This window comes from Salmo salar, chromosome ssa05 (genome assembly GCF_905237065.1).
Source record: "Salmo salar chromosome ssa05, Ssal_v3.1, whole genome shotgun sequence".
NCBI classification, from domain to species: domain Eukaryota; kingdom Metazoa; phylum Chordata; class Actinopteri; order Salmoniformes; family Salmonidae; genus Salmo; species Salmo salar.
Window position 1 is genome coordinate 14,138,119 of NC_059446.1, and position 21,941 is coordinate 14,160,059.

Here is a 21,941-nt window from a genome sequence, read left to right on the forward strand (position 1 = left end):
TTATCAGCAACCATCACTCCTGTGTTCCAATGGCACGTTGTGTTAGCTAATCCAAGTTTATAATATTAAAAGACTAATTGATCATTAGAAAACCCTTTTGCAATGATGTTAGCACAGCTGAAAACTGTTGTGCTGATTAAGAAGCAATAAAACTGGCCTTCTTTAGACTAGTTGAGTATCTGGAGCATCAGCATTTGTGGGTTTGATTACAGGCTCAAAATGGCCAGAAACGAAGACATTTCTTCTGAAACTCACCAGTCTATTCTTGTTCTGAGAAATGAAGGCTATGCCATGCGAGAAATTGCCAAAAAACGGAATATCTCGTACAACGCTGTGTATTACTCACTTCACAGAACAGCGCAAACTGTCTCTAACCAGAATAGAAGGAGGAGTGGGAGGTCCCGGTGCACAACTGAGCAAGAGGATGGATTTATGCTGACTTGGGAGTGTCAGCCTGGGTAAACTCAGAGAGTTATGAGTAAATTACAGCCTTGTCAAACACACACAGATGCTCTATAAACATACCAACAAGCACACAGATGCTCTATAGACATATCAACAAACACACAGATGCTCTATAGACATATCAACAAACACACAGATGCTCTATAGACATATCAACAAACACACAGATGCTCTATAGACATACCAACAAACACACAGATGCTCTATAAACATACCAACAAACACACAGATGCTCTATAGACATATCAACAAACACACAGATGCTCTATAGACATATCAACAAACACACAGATGCTCTATAGACATACCAACAAACACACAGATGCTCTATAGACATAAACTCTCTATCCATCCATCTCTCTATCCCTCTATCTTGGTCGGATGGTAGTTTCACTGAGGACTAGTTTCAGTTCCAAACACAGAGCCATCGGCAACCATCATCATTCTAATCACATCTACATCTATCAACATTTTCAACATCAAAATGTGCCGAAAACCACAAAAATGAAAAGGTCAACTAAATCCCATTCACCCTTCAACTTCTTAGAGGGGAAGTGCACTAAAATACAAAAAAAGGAGGAAGGAGGAAGGGGGAAGAGGGGGGAGGAGGATGAGTGGGCATTTGTTGTCTCCCTCCACCAGAAGCCTGGGGCACAGTAGCTCATTGAAACAATGGCTGCCTATTAGTCCAATCTCCTAAAGGGAGGGGGGAGACAAGGCCGGTTCCATCCCCAACAGACTACCATTCAGAGGGCTATATTAAGATAAAACCCCCCCTCCAGCCCCGGCCACACACAGCCCCCAACAGCACAGGTGATACATTAATAATCATTAGGTGACACTGTTTCCGGATGACATCACCCTGCCCTGGGCAACGGTAGACTGTGATGTTTGAGATTTATTAAGAGTCTGAAACCTTTCTCACTCTTTCCTCCTTATTTCTCCTTTCATCTTTCCCCCCTCTCCTACTCCTCCTCCTCTGACCTCTGTTTTAAGAGCTGTTTTTTTTCTCTCGCGCTCTCTTTCTCATTTGCCTCTCTCTGTCTTTCTCCTCTATCTCAAAATTCTCTCTCCTCTCCCTCTCTCTTTCTCTGTGTGATCCTAATTCCAGTAAACTGTCATTGTGCAGAGTAGTGCTGAGTTGACAGCCCTGATGGGAGGTTACAGCCTGACAGAATGATGGTCCTAGGGGAGGTTACAGCCTGACACAGTGATGGTTCTAGGGGAGGTTACAGCCTGACACAGTGATGGTCCTAGGGGAGGTTACAGCCTGACAGAATGATGGTCCTAAGGGAGGTTACAGCCTGACACAGTGATGGTTCTAGGGGAGGTTACAGCCTGACACAGTGATGGTCCTAGGGGAGGTTACAGCCTGACACAGTGATGGTCCTAGGGGATGTTACAGCCTGACCCAGTGATGGTCCTAGGGGAGGTTACAGCCTGACACAGTGATGGTCCTATGGGAGGTTACAGCCAGACACAGTGATGGTCCTAGGGGAGGTTACAGCCTGACACAGTGATGGTCCTAGGGGAGGTTACAGCCTGACACAGTGATGGTCCTAGGGGAGGTTACAGCCTGACACAGTGATGGTCCTAGGGGAGGTTACAGCCTGACACAGTGATGGTCCTAGGGGAGGTTACAGCCAGACACAGTGATGGTCCTAGGGGATGTTACAGCCTGACACAGTGATGGTCCTAGGGGAGGTTACAGCCTGACACAGTGATGGTCCTAGGGGAGGTTACAGCCTGACACAGTGATGGTCCTAGGGGAGGTTACAGCCTGACACAGTGATGGTCCTAGGGGAGGTTACAGCCTGACACAGTGATGGTCCTAGGGGAGGTTACAGCCTGACACAGTGATGGTCCTAGGGGAGGTTACAGCCTGACACAGTGATGGTCCTAGGGGAGGTTACAGCCTGACACAGTGATGGTCCTAGGGGAGGTTACAGCCTGACACAGTGATGGTCCTAGGGGAGGTTACAGCCTGACACAGTGATGGTCCTAGGGGAGGTTACAGCCTGACACAGTGATGGTCCTAGGGGAGGTTACAGCCTGACACAGTGATGGGTCTGAATCCTGACACTACAGTAACAGAGTGGATGGTGGTGGTGGTTAGAGTCTACGGTGGTGGCGGTGGTTAGAGTGTATGGTGGTGGTGGATAGAGTGTATGGTGGTGGTTAGAGTGTATGGTGGTGGTTAGAGTGTATGGTGGTGGTGGTTAGAGTGTATGGTGGTGGTGGTTAGAGTGTATGGTGGTGGTGGTGGTGGTGGTGGTGGTGGTGGCGGTGGTTAGAGTCTATGGTGGTGGTGGTGGTTAGAGTGTATGGTGGTGGTGGTTAGAGTGTATGGTGGTGGTTAGAGTGTATGGTGGTGGTGGTTAGAGTGTATGGTGGTGGTGGTGGCTAGAATGTATGGTGGTGGTGGTTAGAGTGTATGGTGGTGATGGTGGTGAGAGTGTATGGTGGTGGTGGTGGTGGTGGTTAGAGTGTATGGTGGTGGTGGTTAGAGTGTATGGTGGTGGTGGTGAGAGTGTATGGTGGTGGTGGTTGTTAGAGTGTATGGTGGTGGTGGTGGTGAGAGTGTATGGTGGTGGTGGTTAGAGTGTATGGTGGTGGTGGTGGTGGTTAGAGTGTATGGTGGTGGTGGTTGTTAGAGTGTATGGTGGTGGTGGTGGTGGTTAGAGTGTATGGTGGTGGTGGTGGTTAGAGTGTATGGTGGTGGTGGTGGTTAGAGTGTATGGTGGTGGTGGTGGTTAGAGTGTATGGTGGTGGTGGTAGTTAGAGTGTATGGTGGTGGTGGTGGTGGTTAGAGTGTATGGTGGTGGTGGTGGTTAGAGTGTATGGTGGTGGTGGTGGTGGTTAGAGTGTATGGTGGTGGTGGTAGTTAGAGTGTATGGTGGTGGTGGTGGTGGTTAGAGTGTATGGTGGTGGTGGTAGTTAGAGTGTATGGTGGTGGTGGTGGTGGTGGTGGTTAGAGTGTATGGTGGTGGTGGTGGTTAGAGTGTATGGTGGTGGTGGTGGTGGTTAGAGTGTATGGTGGGGTGGTTAGAGTGTATGGTGGGGTGGTTAGAGTGTATGGTGGTGGTGGTGGTGGTTAGAGTGTATGGTGGTGGTGGTGGTGGTTAGAGTGTATGGTGGTGGTGATGGTGGTTAGAGTGTATGGTGGTGGTGGTGGTGATGGTGGTGAGAGTGTATGGTGGTGGTGGTGGTTAGAGTGCATGGTGGTGGTGGTGGTTAGAGTGTTTGGTGGTGGTGGTGGTTAGAGTGTATGGTGGTGGTGGTTAGAGTGTTTGGTGGTGGTGGTGGTTAGAGTGTATGGTGGTGGTGGTTAGAGTGTTTGGTGGTGGTGGTGGTTAGAGTGTATGGTGGTGGTGGTTAGAGTGTATGGTGGTGGTGGTGGTGGTGGTTAGAGTGCATGGTGGTGGTGGTGGTTAGAGTGTTTGGTGGTGGTGGTGGTTAGAGTGTATGGTGGTGGTGGTTAGAGTGTATGGTGGTGGTGGTGGTTAGAGTGTATGGTGGTGGTGGTGGTTAGAGTGTATGGTGGTGGTGATTAGAGTGTATGGTGGTGGTGGTTAGAGTGTATGGTGGTGGTGGTGGTGATTAGAGTGTATGGTGGTGGTGGTGGTGATTAGAGTGTATGGTGGTGGTGGTCGTTGGAGTGTATGGTGGTGGTGGTGGTGGTGAGAGTGTATGGTGGTGGTGGTGGTGGTTAGAGTGTATGGTGGTGGTGGTGGTGGTTAGAGTGTATGGTGGTGGTGGTCGTTGGAGTGTATGGTGGTGGTGGTGGTGGTGAGAGTGTATGGTGGTGGTGGTGGTGGTTATGGTGGTGGTGGTGGTTAGAGTGTATGGTGGTGGTGGTGGTGATTAGAGTGTATGGTGGTGGTGGTGGTGATTAGAGTGTATGGTGGTGGTGGTCGTTGGAGTGTATGGTGGTGGTGGTGGTGGTGAGAGTGTATGGTGGTGGTGGTGGTGGTTAGAGTGTATGGTGGTGGTGGTGGTTAGAGTGTATGGTGGTGGTGGTCGTTGGAGTGTATGGTGGTGGTGGTGGTGGTGGTTAGAGTGTATGGTGGTGGTGGTGGTTAGAGTGTATGGTGGTGGTGGTGGTGGTGGTTAGAGTGTATGGTGGTGGTGGTTGTTAGAGTGTATGGTAGTGGTGGTGGTTAGAGTGTATGGTGGTGGTGGTTAGAGTGTATGGTGGTGGTGGTGGTGGTTAGAGTGTATGGTGGTGGTGGTGGTTAGAGTGTATGGTAGTGGTGGTGATTAGAGTGTATGGTGGTGGTGGTTAGAGTGTATGGTGGTGGTGGTGGTGGTTAGAGTGTATGGTAGTGGTGGTGATTAGAGTGTATGGTGGTGGTGGTGGTTAGAGTGTATGGTGGTGGTGGTTAGAGTGTATGGTAGTGGTGGTGATTAGAGTGTATGGTGGTGGTGGTTAGAGTGTATGGTGGTGGTGGTGGTGGTTAGAGTGTATGGTGGTGGTGGTTAGAGTGTATGGTAGTGGTGGTGATTAGAGTGTATGGTGGTGGTGGTGTTGGTTAGAGTGTATGGTGATGGTGGTGGTGATTAGAGTGTATGGTGGTGGTGGTGATTAGAGTGTATGGTGGTGGTGGTTAGAGTGTATGGTAGTGGTGGTGATTAGAGTGTATGGTGGTGGTGGTGGTTAGAGTGTATGGTGGTGGTGGTTAGAGTGTATGGTAGTGGTGGTGATTAGAGTGTATGGTGGTGGTGGTGTTGGTTAGAGTGTATGGTGATGGTGGTGGTGGTTAGAGTGTATGGTGGTGGTGGTGGTTAGAGTGTATGGTGGTGGTGGTGGTGAGAGTGTATGGTGGTGGTGGTGGTGGTTAGAGTGTATGGTGGTGGTGGTGGTGGTGGTGGTGGTGGTGAGAGTGTATGGTGGTGGTGGTGGTGGTTAGAGTGTATGGTGGTGGTGGTGGTGGTGGTTAGAGTGTATGGTGATGGTGGTGGTGGTTAGAGTGTATGGTGGTGGTGGTGGTTAGAGTGTATGGTGGTGGTGGTGGTGAGAGTGTATGGTGGTGGTGGTGGTGGTTAGAGTGTATGGTGGTGGTGGTGGTTAGAGTGTATGGTGATGGTGGTTAGAGTGTATGGTGGTGGTGGTGGTGGTTAGAGTGTATGGTGGTGGTGGTGGTGGTGAGAGTGTATGGTGGTGGTGGTGGTGGTTAGAGTGTATGGTGGTGGTGGTGGTTAGAGTGTATGGTGGTGGTGGTTAGAGTGTATGGTGGTGGTGGTGGTGGTTAGAGTGTATGGTGGTGGTGGTGGTTAGAGTGTATGGTGGTGGTGGTTAGAGTGTATGGTGGTGGTGGTGGTTAGAGTGTATGGTGGTGGTGGTGGTGGTTAGAGTGTATGGTGGTGGTGGTGGTTAGAGTGTATGGTGGTGGTGGTGGTTAGAGTGTATGGTGGTGGTGGTGGTTAGAGTGTATGGTGGTGGTGGTGGTTAGAGTGTATGGTGGTGGTGGTGGTGGTTAGAGTGTATGGTGGTGGTGGTGGTGGTTAGAGTGTATGGTGGTGGTGGTGGTGGTTAGAGTGTATGGTGGTGGTGGTTAGAGTGTATGGTGGTGGTGGTTAGAGTGTATGGTGGTGGTGGTGGTTAGAGTGTATGGTGGTGGTGGTGGTTAGAGTGTATGGTGGTGGTGGTGGTGGTTAGAGTGTATGGTGGTGGTGGTGGTTAGAGTGTATGGTGGTGGTGGTGGTGGTTAGAGTGTATGGTGGTGGTGGTGGTGGTGGTTAGAGTGTATGGTGGTGGTGGTGGTTAGAGTGTATGGTGGTGGTGGTGGTGGTTAGAGTGTATGGTGGTGGTGGTGGTGGTGGTTAGAGTGTATGGTGGTGGTGGTGGTTAGAGTGTATGGTGGTGGTGGTGGTTAGAGTGTATGGTGGTGGTGGTGGTGGTTAGAGTGTATGGTGGTGGTGGTGGTTAGAGTGTATGGTGGTGGTGGTTAGAGTGTATGGTGATGGTGGTGGTGGTTAGAGTGTATGGTGGTGGTGGTGGTTAGAGTGTATGGTGGTGGTGGTGAGAGTGTATGGTGGTGGTGGTGGTTAGAGTGTATGGTGGTGGTGGTGGTGGTTAGAGTGTATGGTGGTGGTGGTGGTTAGAGTGTATGGTGGTGGTGGTTAGAGTGTATGGTAGTGGTGGTGGTTAGAGTGTATGGTGGTGGTGGTGGTGGTTAGAGTGTATGGTGGTGGTGGTGGTGGTGGTGGTGTAATGGTGGTGGTGGTGGTTAGAGTGTATGGTGGTGGTGGTGGTGGTTAGAGTGTATGGTGGTGGTGGTGGTTAGAGTGTATGGTGGTGGTGGTTAGAGTGTATGGTGATGGTGGTGGTGGTTAGAGTGTATGGTGGTGGTGGTGGTTAGAGTGTATGGTGGTGGTGGTGGTGGTTAGAGTGTATGGTGGTGGTTAGAGTGTATGGTGGTGGTGGTGGTGATGGTGGTTAGAGTGTATGGTGGTGGTGGTGGTTAGAGTGTGTGCATCAGCGGTTCTGGGTTCTGGATCAAGTCCAGGCTCCAGACAGATGCTGTGATTGAGAACCAGTTAGTCTGAAGAATGGCTGTCTGAGAGCAGGACTAAGACAAAAGACTTGGTTCAGTCACAACGGAAAGACAGAGAGAGGGGAAGAGGAAGAGAGAGAGGAGGGGTAAGAAAGAGAGACAGTGAGAGTGAGATAGAGAGAGGGGGGAGTAGGAAAGATAGATAGATAGATGTGGATAGAGAGAGAGGGGAGTAGGAAAGATAGATAGATGTGGATAGAGAGAGGGGGGAGTAGGAAAGATAGATAGATGTGGATAGAGAGAGGGGGGAGTAGGAAAGATAGATAGATGTGGATAGAGAGAGGGGGGAGTAGGAAAGATAGATAGATGTGGATAGAGAGAGGGGGGAGTAGGAAAGATAGATAGATGTGGATAGAGAGAGGGGGGAGTAGGAAAGATAGATAGATGTGGATAGAGAGAGGGGGGAGTAGGAAAGATAGATAGATGTGGATAGAGAGAGGGGGGAGTAGGAAAGATAGATAGATGTGGATAGAGAGAGGGGGGAGTAGGAAAGATAGATAGATGTGGATAGAGAGAGGGGGGAGTAGGAAAGATAGATAGATGTGGATAGAGAGAGGGGGAGTAGGAAAGATAGATAGATGTGGATAGAGAGAGGGGGGAGTAGGAAAGATAGATAGATGTGGATAGAGAGAGGGGGGAGTAGGAAAGATAGATAGATGTGGATAGAGAGATGGGGAGAAGGGGAGGGCTAGTGCACATCAGGGTCAGTGGGTCACATTCTCTCATGTTATCAGATGACATCACCAGGGTCTCTGGCAGGGGTGGCAGGGGATGACGCAACTAGAGAAATGAATGATGAAGGGGCTTTTATGGCAGAGCCGGGAGGGTGTGTGTGTCTGACAGACCGTCTCAGCCGGGGGTCAAGCTAAAGTCAAACAAGCATATAGATCTGTAGCGGTGAAAGACTAAACATCAACTGAAAGAAAGAAAGAAGGACAAGCAAATGTGCCAAAGTCACAGGGAGAAGAGATGTCTCTGTTATGTATCATCCGTGTCTGTCTGTCTGTCTGTCTGTCTGTCTGTCTGTCTGTCTGTCTGTCTGTCTGTCTGTCTGTCTGTCTGTCTGTCTGTCTGTCTGTCTGTCTGTCTGTCTGTCTGTCTGTCTGTCTGTCTGTCTGTCTGTCTGTCTGTCTGTCTGTCTGTCTGTCTGTCTGTCTGTCTGTCTCGTCTCGTCTGTCTGTCTGTCTGTCTGTCTGTCTGTCTGTCTGTCTGTCTGTCTGTCTGTCTGTCTGTCTGTCTGTCTGTCTGTCTGTCTGTCTGTCTGTCTGTTTGGTCTGTCTGTCTGTCTGTCTGTCTGTCTGATTTCTGTCTCTGTGTGTGGTCATCATTCTCTACATCCTGACTGTACAGTGGGGGACGTGTGTTGACCTGAAGCTTAAACTTCTCTACTGGGAAAAGGATGAGAGGAGAGGGGAGGAGAGGAGTGGAGAGCAGAAGGTATAATGGACAGAGGAGAGGAGTGAAAAGAGTGGGGCTTTTCAGAGGAGAGGGGTGGACAGAGGAGAGGACAGGAGTGGAAAGAGGAGAGGAGAGGGGTGGAAAGAGGGTTTAGGAGAAGAGAGGACAGAGGAGAGGGGTGGACAGAGGAGAAGGGTGGACAGAGGGTTTAGGAGAAGAGTGGACAAGGGAGAGGAGAAGAGTGGACAGAAGAGAAGAGGACAGAGGGGAGGAGAGGGGTGGACAGAGGAGAGGGGTGGACAGAGGAGAGGAGAGGGATGGACAGAGGAGAGGGGTGGACAGAGGAGAGGGGAGGGGTGGACAGAGGAGAGAACAGGAGTGGACAGAGGAAAGGAGAGGGGTGGACAGAGGAGAGAACAGGAGTGGACAGAGGAAAGGAGAGGGGTGGACAGAGGAGATGGGAGGCATCAGAGATTGTACAATTCTCTGTTTCACGGAAGCATGGCTCTCGCGGGATATGTTGTCGGAATTGGTTCAGTCACCGGGCTTCTCCATGTATCGCGCCAACAGAGATAGACAGAGATAAACACCCCTCTCTGGGAAGACGAAGGGCGGGGGTGTATGCTTCATGATTAACGACTCATGGTGTAATCATAACAACATACAGGAACTCAAGTCCTTCTGCTCACCTGACCTAGAATTTCTTACAATCAAATGCCGGCCATATTACCTCACAAGAGAATTCTCATCAGTTATCGTCACAGCTGTGTACATTCCCCCCCAAGCAGACACCAAGACGGCTCTCAAGGATCTTCACTGGACTCTATGTAAACTGGAAACCATATATCCTGAGGCTACATTTATTGTAGCTGGGGATTTTAACAAAGCAAATCAGAGAACAAGGTTACCTAAATTCTATCAGCATATTGATTGCACTACACGTGGGAGTAATACACACGATCACTGCTACTCTCAATTTGTACAAAGCCCTCCCCCACCCTCCCTTTGGCAAATCCCGACAACGACTCCATCTTGCTCCTACCGTCTTATAGGCAGAAATTCAAACAGGATGTACCAGTGACTAGAACCATTCAATGCTGGTCTGACCAATCGGAATCCACACTTCAAGATTGTTTTGATCACGCCGCCTGGGATATGTTCTGGTCAGCCAGAGAACAACATCGATCTATACACTGACTCGGTGAGTGAGTTTATAAGGAAGTGCATTGGAGATGTTGTACCCACTGTGACTATTAAAACCCACCCTAACCAGAAACCGTGGATGGATGGCGGTATTCGGACAAAACTGAAAGTGCGAACCACCGCATTTAACCATGGAAAGAGGTCTGGGAATATGGCTGAATATAAACAGTGTAGTTATTCCCTGCGCAAGGCAATCAAAAAAGCGAAATGCCAGTACAGGGACAAAGTGGAGTCACAATTCAATGGCTCAGACACGAGACGTATGTGGCAGGGTCAACAGGAAATCACGGACTACAAAAAGAAAACCAGCTACGTCACGGACACCGACGTCACGCTTCCAGACAAACTAAACACCTTCGTTGCCCGCTTTGAGGATAATACAGTGCCACCGTCGCGGCCCACTAACAAGGATTGTGCCCCTCTCCCCTCCTTCTCCATGGCCGACGTGAGTAAAACATTTAAACATGTTAACCCTCTCAAGGCTGCTAGCCCAGACAGCATCCATAGCCTCAGAGCATGCGCAGACCAGCTGACTGGTGTGTTTACGGACATATTCAATCGCTCCCTATCCCAGTCTGCTGTCCCCACATGCTTCAAGATGGCCAACACATTGTTCCTGTACCCAAGAAGGCAAAGTTAACTGAACTAAATGACTACCGCCCTGTAGCACTACCTTCTGTCATCATGAAGTGCTTTGAGAGACTAGTCAAGGATCATATCACCTCCACCTTACCGGCCACTCTAGACCCACTTCAGTTTGCATACCACCCCAACAGGTTCACAGACGACGCAATCGCTATCACACTGCACACTGCCCTACCCCATCTGGACAAGAGGAATACCTATGTAAGAATGCTGTTCATTAACTACAGCTCAGCATTCAACACCATAGTACCCTCCAAGCTCATCATCAAGCTGGAGGCCCTGGGTCTCAACCCCGCCCTGTGGAATTGGGTTCTAGACTTTCTGAAGGGCCGCCCCTAGGTGGTGAAGGCCGGAAACAACATCTCCACGTCCCTGACCGTGCTCAGCCCCCTCCTGTACTCCCTGTTCACCCACGACTGCGTGGCCATGCGCGCATCCAACTCAATCATCAAGTTTTCAGACGACACAACAGTAGTGGGCTTGATTACCAACACCGCCGATTACCAACACCGGCTTGATTACCAACACCGCCTACAGGGAGGAGGTGAGGGCACTCGGAGTGTGGTGTCAGGAAAACAACCTTTCACTCAACGTCAACAAAACAAAGGACATGATCGTGGACTTCAGGAAACAGCAGAGGGAGCACCCCCCTATCCACATCGAAGGGACAGCAGTGGAGAAGGTGGAAAGTTTTAAGTTCCTCGGCGTACATGTCACAGACAAACTGAAATGGTCCACCAACACAGACAGTGTGGTGAAGAAGGCGCAACAGAGCCTCTTCAACCTCAGGAGGCTGAAGAAATGTGTCTCGTCACCTAAAACCCTGAAAAACTTTTACAGATGCACAATTGAGAGCATCCTGTTGGGCTGCATCACCGCCTGGTACGGCAACTGCACCGCACTCAACCGCAAAGCTCTCCCGAGGGTGGTGCGGTCTGCACAACGCATCACTGGGGGCAAACTACCTGCCCTCCAGGACACCTACAGCACCTGATGTCACAGGAAGGCCAAAAAGATCATCACGGACAACAATCACCCGAGCCACTGCCTGTTCACCCCACTACCATCCAGAAGGCAAGGTCAGTACAGGTGCATCAAAGCTGGGACTGAGAGACTGAAAAACAGCTTCTATCTCAAGGCCATCAGACTGCTAAACAGCAAACATTAACTCAGAGAGGCTGCTGCCTACATTGAGACCCAATCACTGGCCACTTTAATAAATGGATCACTAGTCACTTTAATCATATTTACATATCTTACATTACTCATATCATATGTACAGTTGAAGTTGGAAGTTTACATACACCTTAGCCAAATACATTTAAACTCAGTTTTTCACAATTCCTGACATTTAATCCTACTAAAAATTCCCTGTCTTAGGTCAGTTAGGATCACCACTTTATTTTAAGAATGTGAAATTTCAGAATAATAGTAGAGAGAATGATTTATTTCAGCTTTTATTTCTATCATCACATTCCCAGTGGGTCAGAAGTTTACATACACTCAATTAGTATTTGGTAGCATTGCCTTTAAATTGTTTAACTTGGGTCAAACGTTTTGGGTAGCCTTCCACAAGCTTCCCACAATAAGTTGGGTGAATTTTGGCCCTTTCCTCCTGACAGAGCTGGTGTAACTGAGTCAGATTTGTAGGCCTCCTTGCTCGCACACACTTTTTCAGTTCTGCCCACAAATGTTCTATAGGATTGAGGTCAGAGCTTTGTGATGGCCACTCCAATACCTTGACTTTGTTGTCCTTAAGCCATTATGCCACAACTTTGGAAGTATGCTTGGGGTCAATGTTAATTTGGAAGACCCATTTGCAATCAAGCTTTAACTTCCTGACTGATGTCTTGAGATGTTGCTTCAATATATCCACATCATTTTTATTCCCCATGATGCCATCTATTTTGTGAAGTGCACCAGTCCCTCCTGCAGCAAAGCACCCCCACAACATGATGCTGCCACCCTCGTGCTTCACGGTTAGGATGGTGTTCTTCGGCTTGCAAGCCTCCCCCTTTTTCCTCCAAAGATTATGATGGTCATTATGGCCAAACAGTTCTATTTTTGTTTCATCAGACCAGAGGACATTTCTCCAAAAAGTACAATCTTTGTCCCCATGTGCAGTTGCAAACCGTAGTCTGGCTTTTTATGGCGGTTTTGGAGCAGTGGCTTCTTCCTTGCTGAACGGCCTTTCAGGTTATGTCGATACAGGACTTGTTTTACTGTGGACAGATACTTTTGTACCTGTTTCCTCCAGCATCTTCACAAGATCACAAGATCTTCACAACACCTTTGCTGTTGTTCTGGGATTGATTTGCACTTTTCGCACCAAAGTACGTTAATCTCTAGGAGACAGAACGGATCTCCTTCCTGAGCGGTATGACAGCTACGTGGTCCCTTGGTGTTTATACTTGCGTACTATTGTAGACTTGTGGAGGTCTACAATGTTTTTTCTGAGGTCTGGGCTGATTTCTTTTGATTTTCCCATGATGTCAAGGAAAGAGGCACTGAGTTTGAAGATAGGCCTTGAAATACATCCACAGGTACACCTCCAATTGACTCAAATTATGTCAATTAGCCTATCAGAAGCTTCTAAAGCCATGACATCATTTTCTGGAATTTTCCAAGCTGTTTAAGGGCACAGTCAATTTAGCGTATGTAAACTTCTGACCCACTGGAATTGTGATACAGGGAATTATAAGTGAAATAATCTGTCTGTAAACAATTGTTTGAAAAATTACTTGTGTCATGCACAAAGTAGATGTCCTAACCGACTTGCCAAAACTATAGTTTGTTAACAAGAAATTTGTGGAGTGGTTGAAAAACAAATTTTAATGACTCCAACCTAAGTATGTAAACTTCCGACTTCAACTGTATATACTGTATTTTACTCCATCTATTGCACCTTGCCTATGCCGCTCGGCCATCGCTCATCCATATATTTATATGTACATATTCTCATTCACCCCTTTACATTTGTGTCTATTAGGTAGTTGTTGGGGAATTGTTAGATTACTTGTTAGATTTTACTGCACTGTCGGAACTAGAATCACAAGCATTTCACTATACTCGCAGTAACATCTGCTAACCATGAGTATGTGAACAATAAGATTTGATTTGACAGAGGAGAGGAGAGGGGCAGGGGGAAACACGACAATAAACAGATTTGAACACCACATAACCCTCCCCCTGCCTTCCTTAACTCTCCCTGTCTTTCCTGATCTCTACCCTTCCATTGTCCTATCCATGTCTCGCTTTCTCTCTCTCCATCTCTCCATCTCTCTCTGACTCAGCAGCACAGCCCCTCCTGACTCTCCTGAATATCCTGACTCTCCTGACTCTTAACCAAATCACCGTCCTCCTCTGGCCCCGCCACTGCCTTTCATTAGGCTAAAAGCCCTGAGACACACACACACACACACGCACACACACACACACACACACACAGCAGGTTTATGATTAAGTGATTCAAAGACAAGAGCAAAGGAGACAGACTGAAATATAGAAGGAGAGAGGGAGGGGAGGAGAGAGAGAAAAAGAGAGGGAGGGGAGGAGAGAGAGAGAAGGAGGGAGGGAGAGCAAGAGAATGAGAAAGGGAGGGGAGAAGAGAGAGAAGGAGGGAGGGAGGGCAAGAGAATGTGAATGAGAAAGGGGGAGAGAAAGAAGGAGGGAGGGAGGGAGGGAGATAAGGATAAATGGAAGGGAGGAGAGTGAGAGAAGGAGAAAGGAGACAGTAAAGGAGATGAAAGGAAGGAAGGAATGATCTAGATAGAAAGAAGGAGACCACTTCATCTCCTTCTATTGGCTGGAGGCTGGTGAGGTCTAGGACTGGAGCAGGGGATAAGGCTGGTGAGGTCTAGGACTGGGGCAGGGGATAAGGCTGGTGAGGTCTAGGACTGGGGCAGGGGATAAAGCTGGTGAGGTCTAGGACTGGGGCAGGGGATAAGGCTGGTGAGGTCTAGGACTGGGGCAGGGGATAAGGCTGGTGAGGTCTAGGACTGGGGCAGGGGATAAGGCTGGTGAGGTCTAGGACTGGGGCAGGGGATAAGGCTGGTGAGGTTTAGGACTGGGGCAGGGGATAAGGCTGGTGAGGTCTAGGACTGGGGCAGGGGATAAGGCTGGTGAGTTCTAGGACTGGGGCAGGGGATAAAGCTGGTGAGGTCTAGGACTGGGGCAGGGGATAAGGCTGGTGAGGTTTAGGACTGGGGCAGGGGATAAGGCTGGTGAGGTTAGGACTGGAGCAGGGGATAAGGCTGGTGAGGTTTAGCACTGGGGCAGGGGATAAGACTGGTGAGGTCTAGGACTTGGGCAGGGGATAAGGCTGGTGAGGTCTAGGACTGGGGCAGGGGATAAGGCTGGTGAGGTCTAGGACTGGGGCAGGGGATAAGGCTGATGAGGTCTAGGACTGGGGCAGGGGATAAGGCTGGTGAGGTCTAGGACTGGGGCAGGGGATAAGGCTGGTGAGGTCTAGGACTGGGGCAGGGGATAAGGCTGGTGAGGTTAGGACTGGGGCAGGGGACAAGGCTGGAGCAGAGGCCTGCAGGAGAGTTTAGGGACAAGGAGAGAGAGCGCTGAAGAAAAGAGGACTGGGGTAGGAGACTGGCGTAAAGAGGACTGGGGTAGTAGACTGGAGTAAAGAGGACAGGGGAAGTAGACTGGGGTAAAGAGGACTGGGGTAGTAGACTGGGGTAAAGAGGACTGAAGAAGGAGACTGGGGTAAAGAGGACTGGGGTAGTAGACTGGGGTAAAGAGGACTGAAGAAGGAGACTGGGGTAAAGAGGACTGAAGAAGGAGACTGGGGTAAAGAGGACTGGGGAAGGAAACTGGGTAAAAAGGACTGGGGTAGGAGGCTGGGGTAAAGAGGACTGGGGTAATAGACTGGGGTAAAGAGGACTGGGGAAAAGAGGACTTGGATAGAAGACTGGAGTAAAAAGGACAGGGAAGGAGACTGGGGTAAAGAGGACTGGGGTAAAGAGGATAGGGGTAAAGAGGACTGGGGTAAAGAGGATAGGGGTAAAGAGGACTGGGGTAAAGAGGACTGGGGTAGTAGACTAAGTAAAGAGGACTGGGGTAAAGAGGACTGGGGTAGTAGACTAAGTAAAGAGGACTGGGGTAGTAGACTGGGTTAAAGATAACTGGGGTAAAGAGGACTGGGGTAGTAGACTGGGGTAAAGAGGACTGGGGTAAGGAGACTGTGGTAAATAGGACTGGGCTAGGAGACTGTGGTAAAGAGGACTGGGGTAATAGACTGGGGTAAAGAGGACTGGGGTAATAGACTGGGGTAAAGAGGACTGGGGAAAAGAGGACTTGGATAGAAGACTGGAGTAAAAAGGACAGGGGAAGGAGACTGGGGTAAAGAGGACTGGGGAAGTAGACTGGGGTAAAGAGGACTGGGGAAGTAGACTGGGGTAAAGAGGACAGGGGAAGTAGACTGGGGTAAGAGGACTGAAGAAGGAGACTGGGGTAAAAAGGACTGGGGTAGGAGACTGGGGTAAAGAGGACTGGGGTAAAGAGGATGGGGTAAAGAGGACTGGGGTAAAGAGGACTGGGGTAAAGAGGACTGGGGTAAAGAGGACTGGGGTAATACCCTAGGGTAAAGAGGACTGGGGTAGGAGACGGGTAGTAGATGGGGTGAGAAGACTGGGGTAGGAGACTGGGGTAGTAGACTGGGGTAAAGAAGACTGGGGTAGTTGACTGGGGTAAAGAGGACTGGGGTAGGAGGACTGGGGTAAAGAGGACTGGGGTAGTTGACTGGGGTAAAGAGGACTGGGGTAGGAGGACTGGGGTAGGAGACTGGGGTAGTAGACTGGGGTAAAGAGGACTGGGGTAGTAGACTGGGGTAAAGAGAACTTGGTTAGTAGACTGGGGTAAAGAGAACTGGGGTAGTAGACTGGGGTAAATAGGACTGAGGTAGTGGACTGGAGTAAAGAGGACTGGGTTAGTAGACTGGTGTAAAGATGACTGGGGTAATTAGGACCTGGGTAGAGGATTTGGATGAGATGGAATGGGGTAGAGGACTGAGGTAAAGAGGACTGAGGTAAAGAGGACTGGGGTAAAGATGACTGGGGTAGAGGACTGGGGTAGGGGCTAAGCCAGGATAAAAGGGGGTAGCGGGTTTGGACTGGAGCTGGGATTGAGCCAGGGGTATTGTTCTGGGATATAAGACTGGGGCGTTCTCTGGCTACTCTCCAGACTCAGCCATTGATCAGAGAACCTGATTAGCATAAAACGCCTTCTCCCTCACACTGACCCACAGAGAGTGGAGAGGAGAGGATGAGAGAGCGAAAGAAAACAAGAGAGAGTGTTAATTTATTTTCCCTTTTGTACTTTAACTATTTGAACATTGTTACAACACTACATAGACATAATATGACATTTGGAATGTCTTTATTCTTTTGGAACTTCTGTGAGTGTAACGTTTACTGTTCATTTTTGATTGTTTATTTAACTTTTGTTTATTATCTATTTCACTTGCGTTGGCAATGTTAACATATGTTTCCCATGACAATAAAGCCCTTTGGATTTAATTGAATTGAACTGAGAGAGAGCGAGTGAGCGAGCGAGAGAGAAGCGATGCCCACAAATTCCATCACAAAGCCCTCACCAACAGGGAGTTTAGCTTGGAGAAGAGTCCCCTCAGCCAGCTGGGTCTAGGGATCTTTGTACAAACAGACCTCACAGAGCCCCAGGACAGCAACAAAATTACACCCAACCAAATTAGGAGAAGGCTAAAATATTTAGTGACACAAAAAAAGAATCAACCAAACAACAGAGCAAACTAGAATGTTATTTGGCCCTAAACAGAGCGTACACCGTGGCAGAATACCTGACCACTGACTGACCCACAATTAAGGAAAGCTTTGACTATGTACAGGCTCAGTGAGCATAGCCTTGCTATTGAGAAAGGCTGCCGTAGGCAGACCTGGCTCTCAAGAGAAGACAGGCTATGTGCACACTGCCCACAAAATGAGGTGGAAACTGAGCTGCACTTCCTAACCTCCTGCCAAATGTATGACCATATTAGAGACTCATATTTCCCTCAGATTACACAGACCCACAAAGAATTCGAAACAAACCCAATTTTGATGAACTCCCATATCTGTTAGGCAAAATTTCACAGTGTGCCATCACAGCAGCAAGATTTGTGACCTGTTGCCATGAGATAAGGGCAACCAGTGAAGAACAAACACCATTGTAAATACAACCTATATTTATGTTTATTCATTGTCCCTTTCATTCTTCAACTAATTGCACATTGTTACAACACTGTACATAGCCAATAATTGAACATTTTAAATATCTATATTCTTTTAAAACTTTTGTGAGTGTAATGTTTACTAATGTTTCACTTGTTTATTTCCTTTTTGTTTACTGTCTATTCCATTTGCTTTGACAATGTTAACATGCGTTTCCCATGCCAAAAAGCCATTTGAATTGAGCGAGCGTGACACAGAGGGAGAGAATCAGAATGAGATGAACTATGTGGGCTGGAGTCAGCAGAAACACTGGAGAGAAATCTGGATCAATGAGAGAGAAATTAGAATAAGGACCAACTAAAGTAGCATTATCTTGGTGTAGCTCCATGTTACTATGTCTCATGCAGTATTCACATCATAGCTCCAGATAATAACCCAAGCACTGTCAAACACAGCACATTCATTTTGCAACGCTGTGGATCAACGACAGGACAATAAGACGATATGGATTTCATACAGCCATGATAAAACTCCAGATCTCCAGTCTTATTCTAGTACAATGTTGATTACTTAGTCCTTATCGGAGTTAAAGAAGGTTGTACTGTCAACGCTCTTATCGTGTTGTTAGTCTATCCTCTTGGTTTGAGTACACATATTGAATGTTACTCTAGATAGGAGCGTCTGATTAAATGTTTAACATGTATAACGTAACCTGACATGTGAGTACCATAAATGTTTAACATGTATAATGTAACCTGACATGTGAGTACCATAAATGTTTAACATGTATAACGTAACCTGACATGTGAGTACCATAAATGTTTAACATGTATAATGTAACCTGACATGTGAGTACCATAAATGTTTAACATGTATAACGTAACCTGACATGTGAGTACCATACGTGCCTAAGCACTATACTGAAATAAATATATATATATATAATGTTAACCACCGAACATTGAATTAAGAAAATAACAATAATTGCAGTCTTCAAACCAACACATCTTTGCTGCATCACCGTAACACCTTACTGTGGAGAAATGCTGAATGGAACACACTTTCCTCCCACTAACTCAACCAGTGAGTTTACAGTGACATTCAACTGACTGAAAAGTTCTAGTAATCTTGCACAGTTTTAGTTTCTCAAATTCCTCTGAGGATGTTGAGCAGTCAGATTACTAAAGCACAACCTCAGTAAAATAGTAGCTCTCATCTAATTTCAAAGAATGTCTGCTAATCATAAAGACACACACACACACACACACGCACACACACGTGTTAATCACTCCCCCAGCTGTAATGTGATCACCTGGTGGGGTTGTCTCTCTAAGGGGAGGGTCAGTCAGACACAGCAGAGTCACGCTCTGTGTGTGTGTGTGTCATCAGTCACCACCATAACTTTATCCAACACTGAGGACAGGTTTAACCCCTTATTTTCACAGATTTTGTCACTGTAGTACACTGTCACAACGGTTGTCTTTCCATTATGTTTGTTAATGGAAATGCTTTCCATCCCATGCGTGATATTCCTATCCTAAAGGTGGAAGTCTGCTGTTCCCTGGAAGTCAATGTAAACCCTCCCCCTGCGGCCAAAGGGACTCAGAGTCATTGTGTTGTTAGCCAGATGAGCTGAGACATTGTGACACGGGTCAATGTGTCGTTAGCCGTTACAGCATCAATGTTGACACACACACATCCTTCCTCTATGTCCTTTCCTCTGATCACCAGGATTCATCTGTCCATCACTACCTTCAACTGATAGGAAGTCAAACAGAAGGACAAGATAGTCACTTCCTGTTTCCCCTCGTGTGTTTAGGTTTTAGGTGACATCCCTCTATCTTTCTCTACTCCATCCCCCTCTCCCTCCCTCCATCCTCTCTTCCCTCCATCCTTATGCAAAACACATGTTCACTTTGACATCTGTCTAACTAAACTCAAACATATGGGAAAAGCCTGAATGATGAGGTCTGAGACTGTGTGTGTGTGTGTGTGTGTGTGTGTGTGTGTGTGTGTGTGTGTGTGTGTGTGTGTGTGTGTGTGTGCTACTGTGCTTCCTAACAAAGTGTTCCCTCTGTCACTATCAATGTATGACTTTGTATAGTACAGTACAGTACGTTATGGTATAGTGCAGTATGCTATGGTATAGTACAGTATGTCATTGTGTAGTATGGTACATTATGGTATAGTACAGTACGTTATAGTATAGTACAGTATGTTATGGTATAATACAGTATGTTATTGTGTAGTACAGTATGTTATGGTATAATATAGTATGTTATTGTGTAGTACAGTATGTTATGGTATAGTATAGTACATTATGCTATATTACATTATGTTATGGTATATTACATTATGTTATGGTATAGTATAGTACGTTATAGTATAGTACAGTATGTTGTGGTATAATACAGTATGTTATGGTATTGTACAGTATGGTATAGTACAGTAAGGTTCTTACTCATTCCTGTGCAGACGGAGGGTCATCTCCTCTCCCTCAGCTGTGATGAGGACCTCTGCCTCAGACGGGTGCTGCTGGGGAGAAAACCAGAGAAATAGAATAATATCTCACTAGCATTATATCTAACATTATAAATTGGGTGGTTCGAGCCCTGAATCCTGATTGGCTGACAGCCGTGGTATATCTGACCATATACCATGGGTATGATAAAACATGTATTTTTACTGCTCTAATTACATTGGTAACCAGTTTATAATAGCAAAAAGCCACTTCAGGGTTTGTGGTATATGGCAATATACCACGGCTAAGGGCTGTATCCAGGCACTCTGCGATGCGTCGAGCACAAGAACAGCCCTTAGTTATGGTATGTTCGCCATATACCACACCCCTTCTGGCCTTATTGCTTAATTATATCTAGCATTATATCTAGCATTATATCTCTCTAACATTATATCTCTCTAACATTATATCTCTCTAACATTATATCTCTCTAACATTATATCTCTCTAGCATTATATCTCTGTAGCATTATATCTCTGTAGCATTATATCTCTCTAACATTATATCTCTCTAATATTATATCTCTCTAATATTATATCTCTCTAACATTATATCTAACATTATATCTCTCTCTAACATTATATCTAACATTATATCTAACATTATATCTCTCTCTAACATTATATCTAACATTATATCTCTCTCTAACATTATATCTAACATTATATCTCTCTAACATTATATCTCTCTAGCATTATATATCTCTAACATTATATCTCTCTAACATTATATCTCTCTAACATTATATCTCTCTAGCATTATATCTCTCTAACATTATATACCTCTTACATGTAATGTGTGAAATGTGTTGTGCTATTTTAGAGGACAACCATGTATGTCTCTCTGAGTTAGTAGGGGATGTCAGTGATAAGATCAGATCTCACCTTCTCTCCATGGATGGACCTCCTGTGTCTTGCAGGCTGCAGCCAGTGTGGATATGTAATCTCATAGCTCTCTAGGTGTTCTATTCTGTGGTTGTTCTCCTGAGGGTTCGGTCTCTGCTCCTCTACACACAGGAATTACAACAATGTCAATAAAGGGGGCAGTAGAAGATTTTAATATAACGTCTCCTGTTAAAATATAATAAAACAAGCTTGTGTAGTCATTGCAAAATCAAATTAAATACATATTTATTTGTCACATGCTTTGTAAAACAACAGGTGTAGACTAACAGTGAAATGTTTACTTGCGGGCCCTTCCCAACTGTGCAGAGAGAAAGAAAATAGAGAAATAATAGAAAAATAAAGCAAATAATAATAATAAACACACAATGAGTAACGATAACTTGGCTATAAACACGGGGTACCAGTACAAAGTGGATGTGCAGGGGTACGAGGTAATTGAGATAGATATGTACATATAAACTAGGAATAGAGTGACAGATAATAAACAGCAGCAGCAGCAGCGTATGTGATGACTCCAAAAAGTTAATGCAAAAAAGGCTCAATGCCGATAGTCCGGGTAGCTTTTTGGTTAAAAGGTGCAATATGCAGAAATTGCTCCGCCATTTCCTAGTTGCTAAAATTCTAATAGTTCTCTTAATTTCAGTTTATGTGAAAAAAACAAGAGAATCATTGTACCATCTATATAATGTGAAATATTTTTTCAATAACCAAAAATAGTGTATTTTCAGCTGTTTGAAGCTGGTGTACAGAACCAGCAGTAAAAGACCAAAAAAATAAACTTAAGAATTATAATCACATAGATAGCGCACATAGAACCGCTTCTTAGACTTGGTTTCAATGCAAATGATAGATCTAGAACTAAGATTTCTATGTGAATTTGGTCAGGTCGCCCAAAAAAATGACATAATGCAGCTTTAACTATTTAACTAAGTATTTAGCGGTCTTATGGCTTGGGGGTAGAAGCTGTTTAGGGTCCTGTTGGTTTCAAACTTGATGCATCGGTACCACTTGCCGTATAGTAACAGAAAGAATAGTCTATGACTTGGGTGGC

At 46.6% G+C, this 21,941-nt stretch overlaps 1 protein-coding gene across 1 annotated transcript in view; it reads right to left on the reverse strand.

The window, feature by feature from the left end:
- LOC106604282 (disintegrin and metalloproteinase domain-containing protein 19) overlaps window positions 1-21,941 on the reverse strand; it is a gene marked incomplete at its 3' end in the record, with an annotated part of 50,925 nt that overhangs the window by 24,259 nt on the left and 4,725 nt on the right. Inside the window, exons 2-3 of the mRNA XM_045719397.1 lie at window positions 20,870-20,991; window positions 19,926-19,999 (exon numbers count right to left, since the gene is read on the reverse strand). Coding sequence (XP_045575353.1) covers window positions 19,926-19,999; window positions 20,870-20,991 — 196 coding nt within the window. The remainder of the gene's footprint in view (window positions 1-19,925; window positions 20,000-20,869; window positions 20,992-21,941) is intronic.